General features: G+C 38.1%; 2 protein-coding genes across 7 annotated transcripts in view; one reads left to right on the plus strand and one right to left on the minus strand.

Moving 5' to 3' along the window:
- Window positions 1-14,620, minus strand: part of LpR1 (Lipophorin receptor 1) — a 686,741-nt gene that overhangs the window by 206,470 nt on the left and 465,651 nt on the right. The window lies entirely within an intron of this gene.
- The window catches only part of fw (CUB and Sushi multiple domains furrowed), a 110,354-nt gene that overhangs the window by 66,174 nt on the left and 29,560 nt on the right, over window positions 1-14,620 (plus strand). Inside the window, exons 5-6 of the mRNA XM_028301162.1 lie at window positions 11,476-11,598; window positions 12,205-12,368. Of these exons, the coding sequence (XP_028156963.1) occupies window positions 11,476-11,598; window positions 12,205-12,368 (287 nt within the window). The remainder of the gene's footprint in view (window positions 1-11,475; window positions 11,599-12,204; window positions 12,369-14,620) is intronic.

The following is a 14,620-nucleotide window of genomic DNA, read 5'->3' on the forward strand; positions in this document are numbered from 1 at the left end:
AGTGTATTATCGTCAAGTACGATTTTTTTGGTAATTTACCATAAACATCACAATTTTATGCAAGTGTTTTTTTAATAAAATCTGCAGTTAGGCACGCATGTACCACATGGATTTAAAAGGCAAGCAGAAACTTTACATTTATTTAGAGACATTTACTATGGATCATTAACAATCGTAAATAAATGTCACCAAAAATCATGTATCGTAATCGAAATTCATTGCTGTTGTTTTTATTAAGGGTTTCCTTAAAATTGTGCTTGATTTCCTCAGGGGTCCGTGGACAAAAAAGGTTAAGAAACGCTGATTTAGAATTTGTTCGAATGTGTCTTTATGTTAGCATCTATTTTGGGTTAATTAATTCATAACCAAAAATATATGTTTCTTATAACTCGTTAGCAACCAAAGTCGGATTATTGTACCACCGAGTCCACTTTAGTAACAATAATCGATTTAGTATTCGATTCAGGTGCATAAAACAACACTACCACCTATTTCACGAGCCGAAAGGAGGCCGATGACGAAACTCCGCGAGTTTTATACACTCACCCGACCTCCTTCGTGTAAGCTTTTTGTAAATTTGCTCCAGTTTTAAGTATGAAGTTACTATTTGTATAGAATTAGTAAAAATTATGAGCGGTTTTGTAGCTCACGAACCAGGACACAAAGCTATAAGAGTAGGCGCACACCGTTGATTTTTAGTTGGCCGATAGTTGTGCCCGATTTTAATTTGTATGAAGAATCGGCCAAATCGAATCGGCGTAGTGTGCGCACTCCCATATGATACATGCCCATACTGATCAACTGCCCGACTAAACTATCGGCCGACGAAAAATCAACGGTGTGCGCCTACTCTAAGAACCGAACCCGCGACCTCTGACGTAGTAGGTAGCTGAGCTCACAACCACTGCGCGAACTGAAAAAGTATACCACCATATTCAACTGCTCCACCATACTTCAAAAATCTACGAGCACTTTTTGCATTAACACTTTCTTGTAACTATTACGGAATTTACGGAAATTCAATTTTAAATCCACAGATACATAGTATAATTGGTAAATATGTATAGGCTTTATTTTAGACTAGCGGCCGCTCGCGACTTCGTACGCGTGGATCCCATTTTACTCCCTTGGGGGTAGAGTTTAGTAAAATCCTTTCTTAGCGGATGCCTACGTCATAACATCTACCGGCATGGCTTTCAGCCCGATCCGTCCAGTGCTTTGGGCTGTGCGTTGAAAGATCACTTAAAAGGGAAAATAATGCAGCGCCTGCAAAATTTTTTGCAGACTTTCTTGAATCTTCACAGTATCATAAACATTGCAGAATAGCTTAGAAAATATCAGTAGGGGAGAGTGGGGTAAGACGGGGTGGGGGGCAAGACGGGGCGACCGATCCTGAGTGCGAACGAATTAGCCAATCAAGATCGTTTTAGCACCTGATGCCGCACCGCCATTACGGCAATCAGTTATCGAAGTGAGCGGACAACGACACCACGCATTTGATTTGTTTTCTGGAAAAAACTGTTTTTTGCTAAATAGCTAGTGATTTTTCTATATTATACTGGGCGTGTATTTTCCGTAAATAATAACACCTCGCAATTGATTTAAATGTTATCAAATGTGAAAATAACAACACTAACAGGTAAGAACTTGTTTTCCTCATTGCTGCGTACTGGTTTTATTCAGTTATTTTTTAAATTTTATTTGGCATACGGGGGCATGATGGGGTAGGTGTTAAGGGGCAAGATGGGGTATGAAGGCAAGCGACATAGAAATGTCTAATTTTACTATTTATTTTATTCTAGAATGGTGAGAAATTATAAAAAAAAAACGATTAAGAAAAAGAAAGAAGCGGAAGAGGATATACAGCGAAAAAAAAGAGTTGAGGGAACTTAAAAATCTAAAAAAAAAACCTCCAACTAAGGAGAAAAGAGTAACAAAGAAGAAAAAAGGGGCTAAGAATAGATCATTACACGAGAATAGTGACAGCAATACTGAAAATACACCTTTTTTGTATTGTAAAGGCCTATATTTGGACTCAAATGAAGGCTGGGTTGCTTGTTCAGCATGCGGCAAATGGGCTTACTGCAGCTGTGCAGGTTTAGATGACGAAGATGCAGATACCGTGTTCACTTGTGAACATTGTGAAAAGTAAATAGTCGTTTGCTGCCATACCCCATCTTGCCCTCTTATTGGTACCCCATCTTACCCACGGGGGTACCCCATCTTACCCTAGGGGTGGGGCATGATGGGGATAAGGGTGTATTTCTACTTTTTGTTTTTTTAAATTTTATTATGTTGATTAGACTGCCAAATTACACATTAACAATGAAGACTGATTATCGAAGAAGATTATAAGAATAAAACAAATTAATAAAACTCTTTACGGTCAATTTTATTTACCATCAAACGTTAATGGCCCCGTCTTACCCCACTCTCCCAAGTGAAATTATCGAATCGAATTTAAAAAATACGACAGTAAAGTAACTAGTATACTGCATTTAATGTAGCTATTAACACATAATGCTCAATAGAAGATACTCTAATGATGGTCGTACCACTCGATAAAACGAAAGTGGAAATCGTGTCAGTTCACATACTCTCTCGCGCTGGGAACCGGCGCGCGCGCACATGCGTGTTTTTGCTGCGCGCAATTTGTGGACAACCTGGAAAGTGACTTATAGCAATTAAGATTGCAGTAGCGTTGAGCTCAATGGGTTATGACTGCTTTTGTCAGTGCAAGTAATTTTGTTGAGATATTATTTAATGGTTAAATGGTTAAGCGGGAATAGTGGTTTGTTATCACGATGGCCCCTATATATATACCCATTTAATAGGTATTCAGACTGATGTACAATAAAAGTAATAAATAATAATATTTAATTTAATTTATGAATTTAATGAATTATGATCTAAGTGAATTCTATGTGTCACTGAAAAAAGATAAGTTAAACAACTTATTTACCAACTTTTTAAAACAACCTACTTATAGGAGCAAATCAAAGGAAAATTCCTTAGTACGGCTTAGGCTTCTTATTTTACAAATTTTAAGTCGTATGAAAAAACCGTAAAAATTAGTTTCATTTTCCATCAAGAGTAAAAACATTCATTTCGAAAACTCACAAAAAGCATTGTAAGCATTTCTGGTGACGCTTGACAATACGATATTGAAAACTGTTGCATTGCAATGGCACAGCATTCATTCGATTCCAGAAACACGTACGACAGTTTAACAAAATGTTTTCTTTCATGCTTTGATTTACCTAATTAAATATCGCTGCATGAATGTGAGCCCAAAACAAAGGACATGTGGGACCAGACCAGCATGAAAATTGCTAAAAATAATGTGATTGTTTACATTGGTGATAGAACCAGCTAGCAGCTTTTTTAGAGCTTTATACAATCGACATTAAATCAGACTAGGTATACAATTTTGTTTACAAAATAGCAGCTATTACAATATAGTAACATAAGTATTTACACGTGTAATAACAGTGTAGAGGAGATCAAGGAAAGTTGTAACAGAGGTGAGTTGTCACAAAGCCATTGCGTTAAGCCTGATCGCCATCGCCATCGTGCACGCCGGCTGCACGCGTTGGATTGACTGAACCTCAGCGAGCTGACAATTTCACGTAAACTACAGTATTATAAATTATAAATCTCCTCCTAAATAAATTATTATAAATTATTAATCGCTCCTTTTCCCAAACTTAAAATCTGTCTCAACTGTCCTACAAATTGACATCTAAATTGACTGTTCACAGATCTTACTAATGGCATTTTCCAACAATCTTCTCGACTTCTAAGTTTCCAAAACTCACGACCTTAAGCAATAACCTTTCAAGGTCCCATCCCAGATTAGGTGTGTGGATCACAAAGGACGCTGGTTCTAATTTGGCTCAATCATCCACTTGTCACTTTGAAAATAGCGACGATAACGAGTCGGTGCATAAAATTGGCCCTATTGAGAGTGACGCGGCCTGAATTAAGTAATAGGCGTGCAAACTGTGCGTCAAAGGAGGGTCGTTTTGGAATATGGGACAGGGTCGAATGCAGCTGTTGTTGTGTGATTGATACATGCCGCTCTTTGAGAATTTATATGCTCGTATACAAGCATTTGTTGAGTTGATTCGATGATTGAGTCGTATCTTCTCCATTTATGCACATAAGAAATAGGTCATTTCTAAATAAGCAGTCATGATAGCCGAACGGTGAAGGAGTCGGACTGGCTGACTCGTGATCCGGGGAACGCGGGTTCGAATACCGCCGCCGCTCGACTGTTGTGGCATTTGTGGTGAGCCCACTCGTGACACAAGTATCTAGCTTAGTACGAGGGCCTAACGGGATTATTAGTAAATAGTGCAATATTTACTAATTTAATTAAAAACAAATTAAAGTTAACATGTACACATGGAGAAACAACCTAGAATTTCTGAATAGCAGACATTTTGCGAAAAATACATTTTAAGAAAACGTATATTTTCAGGCAGCCCTCATAGGAATTGACTGACGGACGGAGGACGCCCGCACATATTTTTTCAAGGCGGTCACGATACGGGGTAAAAATATAGCTCATTCGTACTAACATCATCAAGAAAATGCTAACTACTAGACATCGAGATCGTGTTTTGTTTATTTTATCGATATACTTACTGCTTTATTATTATCCAACACGTAATCACGAAATATGAGCACACTGACTTTCACTCGTTAAACTTATTTTTATTGATGCACTATAATAAATAAATGCGTTATTAAAGTAATAAACCATTCAAACTTACATTGGTGCAATTATTTAAGTTTTAAACATCGCAAGATATATAAAATCGTATCGTGGTCGTTTGGCTTATGACCAACGTAATGACAGTCGGTCGCATAACCAATTGGTTCTCGTACATGTTTTCTAAACTAAATCTAATTAGTAGAAATAGGTACATTGGTTGTCTATTACCTCTGTAAATACCGTGTGTAGTTTTAATCAATTTATGAATAGGTATGTCTAGTTGTTTCCCGAAAAGCATTTTTCAATAGCAATAGGTTAGAAGCATTATTAGTTATTGTACGTCAATAGACGCAAACATCACATTAATCCGATACTCCGAAATTCGGATGAACACCATTTGCATATTGTTTGTGTGTAGAAAATTTTCAGCGAAGTTATGACGCAACTAGCACACAAACTGGAAGGCTTGCATTCCAACAAAGATTTGGTTAGCGGAGTTTGGTTGGTAACGAGAGCTATAGGACCTCAGATCATAGTCTATGATCTGAGGATAGGATCGTTTCAAAGGAAGAAGGCGATAGGAAGTTTCGTTCGATCCTGCTGAATATGAAAATGAGATGGTTTTTCCTCCTTGTTTTTCTTTGTGATATCACCTTTGTGAGGAAAGTTAGGATAAGAGAAGATGTGGACTCATAAAGCATGAAACAACACTCAAAAGGATTTATTGCATCCTTGCCATATTTACAGAGATAAAAGTAGGGAACAATAGAATAAGAATGAATGTCTTTATTCAGCATAATTATCATTTAAGGTATACAAAGCAAGAGTAAGTACATAAAAAAAAAACATAAAAACATAACAGACAATAAATAAAAACATATGCTGAATAGGTACCTGTTATTTTAGATAAACAAGAGACTCCCGTAAAGAAAGCACACTGAGTTTTTAGTAATTTTGGTTTTGCAGTACAAATTGATATAAGCCAATTTTGCCTCGCGAGATGTTAATCCATATTATTATAAAGAACAGAAGTTATTTGCTAAAAGCGTTGCTGCCAATGCCATAGCATCTGAAGCTGAAATCCGCAAAAAGTTGTTATGAAGAGAAGAAAAATATCCTTTTTAAAATGTTAATGATCGACTTATTACAAACAATTTTTTTCAGATTACATATTATTTATGTGATAGTTACCTTACCACTGCCACTACTTCACAGTGCATTTAAGATGTTATCAAACAGACGGTTCACATTTTAACCAAAAAGAATACAAACAAAGTATTAACCGTGCGAGAATTATACTCGTAGCTGCAAACAAAAACCGTTTCGTGAGAATACAGGACAAATATAGACGAGTCAGTAGGGCCATCAGAGCAAGCACACCATACCCCCACATTGCGGGTTACCTCCACCATATCGAATTATAAATGATCGAAAATCAAAATATCGAACACGTTTCATCGAACGATCAAAATATCGAACATTCAAAATATCTAATGATCAAAATATCGAACGTTCAAAATATCGAATTTACAAATGCAACCTAAGTGCTTGTGCTGTTACGTACACTCGAAAATACTCGGTAACTATTTAAAATCCAAACTATTGTAATTATTCATATTGATGATCTGTCAAATTAGCTGTTTTAAACACCTATACTTACTACTTTTATAAATCAAAATGACCTTTTGACTTTCGTTTCATGGTGGGACTGGGCAGTGCTTTAAGGCCGGGTAACAGAGAAAATGGNGCTGGAAATTGTGGCGGGAGCTCTTTGACGCGCTGTTTTCGGCGAAGAATTGCGCGCGCAGATTTTGACAGCGCGAAATACCTACTTTAGAAGAAATACCAAGCCTTAAGTGTCCCTACTGGTGTCACCTCACTTGTGTCACACGTCATACTTAAAAAAAGTCACACAAAAAAGCACGTCCAACCAACCGCACGCTTATGTAATGAATTCTAAACAGATAACATTTTTACATAATTTTATGTACATAAAGCGTTACAGACACTGAGCAATTAGTCCAAGTACTACTACAGACATGTAGCTTTTACAAATTATAATGTGAGTTAAAATTCGCTGAGGCTCTTCTGACCTTCCTACCTCTGTAGAATCCTGCATGGAAAAAACATCGTCTTCATATTTAAAGTATGATGTTAACATCAACTTACCTAAGTAAGTAAAGGTAAAGTCAAAATTAGGATAACTGAGCTCGAAACTTAATAATATTCACTCTTAAAATGTAAGATTATGTAGATTCGAGTGAGGAGTTTTCTAGCTTACTGAACCAAACTTATGGTGATTAATTTGCTGTCTATTAAATGTTCATTCACTTGTACAGTCTTTACTTGTGTTTTGAAAGACAATAATGTTATTTATGAATAATTCAGAAACGTTCTAGAACCTCGCCTCATAAAACGCAGGCCTCATTTCTGTGATCTGTGGTATTCCTACTCAGTGGACAGATAGATCTAATTGTCGATTTTAGACGACAATAAAGATATTGTGAGCTTATCTTCTGAAATCAATAAAAGATAACAATAAGAGTAGGCGCACACCGGTGATTTTTAGTTGGCCGATAGTTGAGCCCGATTTTGAGAATCGGCCAAATCGAATCGGCGGCGTAGTGTGCGCACTCCCATACATGCCCATACTGATCAACTGCCCGACTAAACTATCGGCCGACGATAAATCAACTGTGTGCGCCTACTCTAATAGTGCGCATCTTGAGCAAAACGCCTGGGTGCGGAAAGCGCAAGAACGATAGTTGAGGAAATGCTTGAGGCCTCTTTTCATCAGTGGAAATCTTACTTTTGAAAATGAATGATTGCATCAGTCGTCTATATTCTTTAATATGCCTAACCTAATAGACGTAGACGACTGACAATACCTTCCTCAAAATCATCATAACATACATTTTAACCATTTTCTTCCCTTCTTATTTATGAGTGTGAAAGGCTAAACTTACGCTTTCACGTTTGTTTTCGCGATTGTCCCGAACAAGTGACTGCTCAAATGTTCTCACAGTATTATTACGCCTAAAAAAAGCGTCACGCGCTTACACCGACGCATAACTTCGTGTAACTGGTGTAACGTAGGCCCGCGCCATAGCAGAAATACTTAACGGGACTATTCCCACCTCTCGTTCCCACCACTGCAACTCCTGTGTAGCCAGGATCTACAGCTTGACCGCCACAAAAACCCAACCAATGAAGGTCAAGTTTGTCCCGGGGGAAAGTTAAACTGTCATTGGACCAGCAACGAAATTAATCAGAAGAACTTAGGAGGAGTTCGAAATTAAGGTTCGACTTCCCTCCATTGCAAAGCGGATAACAGGTGACAAACAAAGGTTTAAAAACTTTAAAAGAAAAGATTAGCAGAAATACTTAGGCTGAGTTGCACCACTTAACTTTGATCGTAACTATAACGATAGCCGGTGTTTTTTGTTGGATTTTGGTATATTTTTGACGTTTGTCTAAGTTAAAGTAAGATGCTGCTGCAACCCAGCCATAATGTTAGGTAGTTTATACAAACAAACAAACAATAAGGCTGAGTTGCACCACCATATTTTAACCATAACCAATATTTTTGTATGAAGCTTGACACACCTTTGACGTTTGTTAAAATTAAAGAAGATGGTACATTGTGCCACCCAATCTAAGTAGTGGACCTTCTAAAGCGGTAATCAAAAAAGTTTACTAACTCAACCTGAATAACTTTGAATAGTTCGTTCGAACATCAGTAAGCTCTATAGCTTAATTTTTAGACTTAGTCTACTGAACGGGTTTTGATGAAACTTTACAGTATTTTTTTTGTCTTTTTATTTTTTTATCCACAATGTGGAAGCTCTTGGCCTGTATCTCACCTGATGGTAGCTAAGTGATGATCAGGCCGAAGGTAGCTTCACCCGGAATCCTCAACCACGGACGACTCAAATCTGGAATCATTCCAATTCCGAGTAATAATTTTGTGAAAAGCGAGATAAACGTAGCACGACTACTATTTATTACTCAACTGTGATATTGCAGAGTCAAGATGATAGGATTACCTAATTTTTTTGACGTAATAATTAAAACAAACAATTGTAAATATTTCCCAGCCAAATTCTGGTGCTTAGGTAGTAAGATAGTACTTAAATTATGTGTAACTAGCTGACCCGGCGAACTTGGTTCCGCCTTAATGGCAATAAATAACGGGATAAAAAGTATCCTATGTCCTTCTCCTGGCTCTAAACTACCTCCCTGACAATTTTCAGCTAAATCGGTTCTGCCGTTCTTGAGTTATAAGTGGAGTAACTAACACGACTTTCTTTTATTATATAGATACCAACTGACGTTACGGATATTAAAATAATATTATACCAATTTCGGTTACGGTTACGGGTAGTAAATGATTTCGGATTATCCGAAAGTTTCGGATAATTTCGGTTACGGATAATAAAACTTTAAAAAGGCTAAATTCAAATAGCAAGATGCTGCGCGACCCACAAAAACTTTATGTAAGTATGACGGTGCCTATGATAAAGGTAAAACGGGCGGGTACTTATAACAGAATGGTGCCAGGGGATGCCAGACAAGTAACAAATATTATAAATATTACGATTTAGACTGCGCCTTTATCCGAAACTATCCAAAACTTTTGAATCGGTTTCGGTTACATTTACGAATATTTTTTTATTTCGGATATTCGATACTTTTGGTTACGGTTACGGATATCCATAACATCATTGATACGAAATCAGCAGATACCAAATCGATGTAGTGTGCGCACTTTCATGTACAAAAAATATGTGAGTAGGTAGTCTGTATTGTCTAATGCAAAATTTAGCTCAAAGGACTCTGGGAAATAGGTCACAACACAACTCAGATCCAACGTGTAAGGTGACTGCACATAGACAAAGCAGACAACATGTCTACTAGGTGTCCAGCATCATTATAACTTAGGCAGATTGTGCACACCACCGCAATTGTAAACTAACGAAGTCAGAATTTCGGGTTACGGATTAACGAGGAATCTTTTTATTAGACGCAAACTAACAATGCATATAGGTAGTAAAACAATTTCGCAGTTCCCCGTAACCGGAATACCGGCGTTTCCAATTTGCTCCGTTCACTCGGCAAAGAAAAATCCAGAACGTTTTGTGCCTTGTGTTACACCTAGTTAGAAACAGCTAGTTTACTCTGCACCGAGAATTGGGCATGTCACTCACGACTAGGGTTGCCAGGTGTCTGGCTTTTTAGGGACTTATCCGGCCAAATCGCGATCCGGCGTGATCGAATCAGAAATGAGGAGATCCGCAGGAGAACCAAAGTAACCGACATAATATCTCGCAGAATTGCTAAAATCAAGTGGCAGTGGGCGGGGCACATAGCTCGTAGAGACGATGGCCGTTGCGGCAGGAAAGTTCTCGAGTGGCGACCACGGGCTGGAAGACGTAGCGTGGGCAGGCCTCCTACTAGGTGGACCGACGATCTGGTAAAGGTCGCGGGAAGAGCCTGGATGCGGGCAGCGCAGGACCGTTCATTGTGGAAAACCTTGGGGGAGGCCTTTGTCCAGCGGTGGACGTCATTTGGCTGAAACCAAAAATCCGGCCAAAAAATTTCTTGTCCGGCCTGTCCGGCTTTTGTTAGGCTTTTTATCGCGCCAGTCGAAAGCATACATGCGCGTATTAGGATGTTGGGCTACCGATTCGAAGATGATAGTTGATAGTACTCACTCATGAGCTATGATACTAAAAGGCGTGTCCGACTTTTAGGGTAAAATGTCCGGTCAAATTAAGCACCGAGTCCGGCTTCTGTGTTTTTGGAACTGGCAACCCTACTCACGACGGTAAACCCCTTTGAAACCAACACTTTGAAATTGAAAATTGGCGTACACACGTCCGTTTAAGGGTCACTGTTTTTTTCATTTAACAAAGCAAAGCTAGCTTTACAGTGCGTAGTGTTGTCCACCCTCTTTTATCGATATACGCTAATGTTACTACACAAAGTTTATTTTTTTTGCTAAGCATTAACTAATTAACCGTAATCAAAAATAAATATTACAAAGAAAGATATTACTAGAAACATGCCCTGTTCTTAACCAAATCATCTTCTTCCAACTTGTTTCGTTCAAAAACTTCCTTTCAAAAAAACCTTACATCGATTTTTATTTAATATTTAGCTACATTGCCCAACACTATTCCACGGATTGACACCTCAATCGCGTCACGTAGGTGGTGGGAAATGGGAGGGAAATACGATTGTAGATAAACTTATATGTGATTTTTCAGTATGTAATGTAGGTACCTCCTTACGCGTGGTTAATGCAGTTTTAGAGCAGGACAATATTGATATTGTGAAGGTTTTCAGAGATTAGGTCTATGCGTTTGCGACTTGTTTCTAAAAAGGTAAAACGCCTGATAGATTTAATTGTATTATCCCAAAAAATCAACTCGGACATGAACTTAAAACTAACTTGCCTGAAATGTTACTTTTTTGATGAAGAATAATTTTGTTAAAAGGTAAAAATATCTTGTGTCTCGTCTACCACCAAACCATAGTTTGTTTAATGACTTTCAAGAAATAATTATGAAATTGTATTGCTTCTTCAGCGTGTTCCATGCTTGTTGTGCTGATAACTGTCAAATTTTTAATCCCGATTGATGAATAAATTCAAGAATCGGAAAATGTTTAGCCGTTATTTTTGACGGCCTTTCTAGCATGGTTTGCAGACCAGACTCTTTACAAACGATTTGTAACTGTGCCTTAACTTTCAGATGAAGGAGTGACGAAGACCTTTACTTGCGCAAGACCCTTGATTGGACAGCACGTATTCCTGCAACTGGTGGGGGTGGAGGGCTCGCTATCCCTGTGCGAAGTCGAGGTCTTCACGACCGAAGGTATGTTTTATCCTAATAAATTCTCGGGAAATGTTTTAGCCAGTTCTTTCGTTTCAGTCCACTGCTGGACAAAGGCCCAAGTATTTCCACAACGACCGGTCTTTTGCAGCCCACATCCAGGTATCCCGCGACCTTCACCAGATCGTCGTTCCAGTGTGAAATTGTGTCAGTAACGAGCAAAAACTCTGGCAACACCAATAAAATCGTTGTGAATGGCAGCAGAAGTGAGTACAACGTCACTCGTCATAGGGCACACTGAAAATCAGTGTCGTGAGCTGTCGTGGCCTTCATCACCGTAGATCACATAGAATGGGATCCCATCTTTATCTCGTTCATATTGGGTCAGGATAGCACTTCTCGATGCAATTTTTCGGTGGCGCCTGAAAAATCGTAGTCTGCATGGATCCTTACTGAAACTGTACAGCTGCACTTTGCATGCAGTTAGAAATCCACTTTTATTAGTATAAAAAACGAAATTAGTTTATAACGCAAAATATACTCGCAGAACCTTCGTTGTAAGGATAATAAATAGAATTGAACTCTTGTGAAAATAATATTTACTCTTTAAAGATATTCTTTGCCTCATTGACTTGGTTTCTTCAACAGAATTCTCGAACGACCGTTGCGCACCGGCTGGGGCCCCGGCGGACATCGAACTGGCTGCCTTCTCTCGGAACTGCTATGAGTTCAACGTAGCCAAGGGTGGTTCCTTTGAAGAGGCGAGGAAGCAGTGCCAATCCCATGGGGGTGACCTGATCCATGGCTTTCAGGTAATGAGAACTCTAACATATCTAATGGCCGGCCGTTGTAGTGGTTCGAAACAGACTACTATGCCGATGTCGCGGGTTTGATTCCCGCACAGTACAAACATTACTTTTTTATTGGTCTGAGTGTTTTCTATCTACAGGATGTTAGGTACGAGTAACTGGATTTATAAGCCGACACTAGCCCATGTTAACATGTGCATATAAATGGTATGAATAAATCTGTTTGTTTTTAAAGAGGTTCATGCAATCCTCAATAGATGGCGCTGTAACCTTACGCGTCTACAACACACCTCAACAACATACAACCCTGAATCGCGGTAGCTAAGTTTTTCGATTTGAGTTATACAAATACAGAATGGGCCTGTTCCCACTTAGATGGACCGTTTGCTTTCTCGGTCCGTCTAAAAAGACGGATTGGCCAACGGCTGTACAATTCGTATGTTACTCTTCATATTTAATTTTATACGGGCAAATACGGACCCGTCGTGAACAGTAACATGTCAATTGTATTGCCATTGGCGGATCCATCTATTTAGACGGAACGAGAAACAGACGTTCCATCTTAGATAAAACAGGCATTTTGGCGGGAATTATTTGGTCGGACAAAGGTCCCAGGAGTATACGAGTATAATGCTCTTTTTGTTATTATTTACGAGTATGATTTTTATTGAAGCTTTTTCCTTAGTTTATGGCTTTTGTAGAATAAGGTGCATTAAGGATAAAAAAGTTCTGAGATGACTCACCAGAATATTAGTATATTATGTGCTACAAACGTTTTTTAATCAATATCAATTTTGTTTTTTAATAAAAATTTCATTGTGCAGTGATACAATTGTGTTGCTTACCTTCAAACCTTCAAACATTTTGGTGTAACATGAAAATCTGTATTGTTTTAACAATTTAATTATGTAAAATTATTATCAAGAAACAAGATTTTTTTAAATGTTTTAAAAAGAATAAAATAAGTTTAAAATTAAATCAAAAGCTCGATCTATATCTCTAAAAGCGAAAGGTCACTGATTGACTGACTCATTCATCACGAAATCTCAGAAACTACAAGTAGGTACAAGTGCTAGGAGTCTCAAGTTTTGCATGGGGGTTCCTTTTAGAATGTACCTAGATGCTCACTAAGACGGGATTTTGCAAAATTCAACCCCTTAAGGAGTAAAACAGGATCCACTTCCACACGTACGAAGTCGCGGGCGGCCGCTAGTATATTTTAAGCTTGTCGTGAATACTTTGATTTGTCTCGGGACACGCCAAAGTAAAAATGCATTTTTTTATTTTGACTTACCTTATAAAATCTCATAGTAAAAACAAAAAAATTGTTTCACTCTAAAGTGGAGTTAACTTGGTTTGAAGTTAGGCGTTACTAGATGGCGCTGAAACATTACCTCTATACAAAATACCGCGCTGGCATACAAACCTGAATCGCGGTGACAAAGTTTTCGGTGAGAGTTCTACTAAATATAGAACCAAAGCGGTATTAGATCGGCCGAAAGGCCTCCGTACTCAATTGTCTTGATCATCCGCAAATGTACGGGTAACCAGCCATTATAATGGTCACAATCGCTCAGCAGAAGCGGCGCGGTCCAGTAGCTCATGTTAAACGATCCGAGCTCACCTGCTACCTCCATGTGCTAGGTAGTCAACATAAACTGGCTTCGTCGCAAAAACACCTTTTTTGCTTACTTATTAAACTGAAGTCATGAAAGTTATAGTCCTAGTAGTTTGTGATTTTATTTTTTGGTCAAATGAACTTGTGGACTTATTTTATGATAGATCACTTTGATAAAATGCCACGGAAGGATTTTTAATGCTACAATTGCAATCTTTTAATAAATAAATAAATTACACTGGACTGCAAAGAAAATGGGTCAGTTAGAAAATCTTCAAAGTACCTGCAAAACATTAAAACCGACCGACCAGCCTGCTCAGTGCCAAGCTCAAGAAATGTTCTAAATTTACCGGCACCGATTCCAAAAAATCATCATGGTATATAATTTGGTATATAATTTAAAATAAAAAACCTGTTTAATGATATTAATGCCCGTTTTCACCATCAATCCCTAATTTTTAAGTGACCCCTATAAAAAAATAAATTCCTATTGTGTTACCATAGGGGTCCCTTAAAAATTAGGGATTGAAGGTGAAAACGAGCATAAGACTATAGTTTTCCATTTAAAGGGTAAATAAGTTAATCTTCCTTAAAATACAGGCTACCTACTTTAAATATCGGCAACTAAAAAGTATCA

Source organism: Ostrinia furnacalis, unplaced genomic scaffold (assembly GCF_004193835.3).
Source record: "Ostrinia furnacalis isolate ACB-3 unplaced genomic scaffold, ASM419383v2 OfSCF0876, whole genome shotgun sequence".
Taxonomy (NCBI): domain Eukaryota; kingdom Metazoa; phylum Arthropoda; class Insecta; order Lepidoptera; family Crambidae; genus Ostrinia; species Ostrinia furnacalis.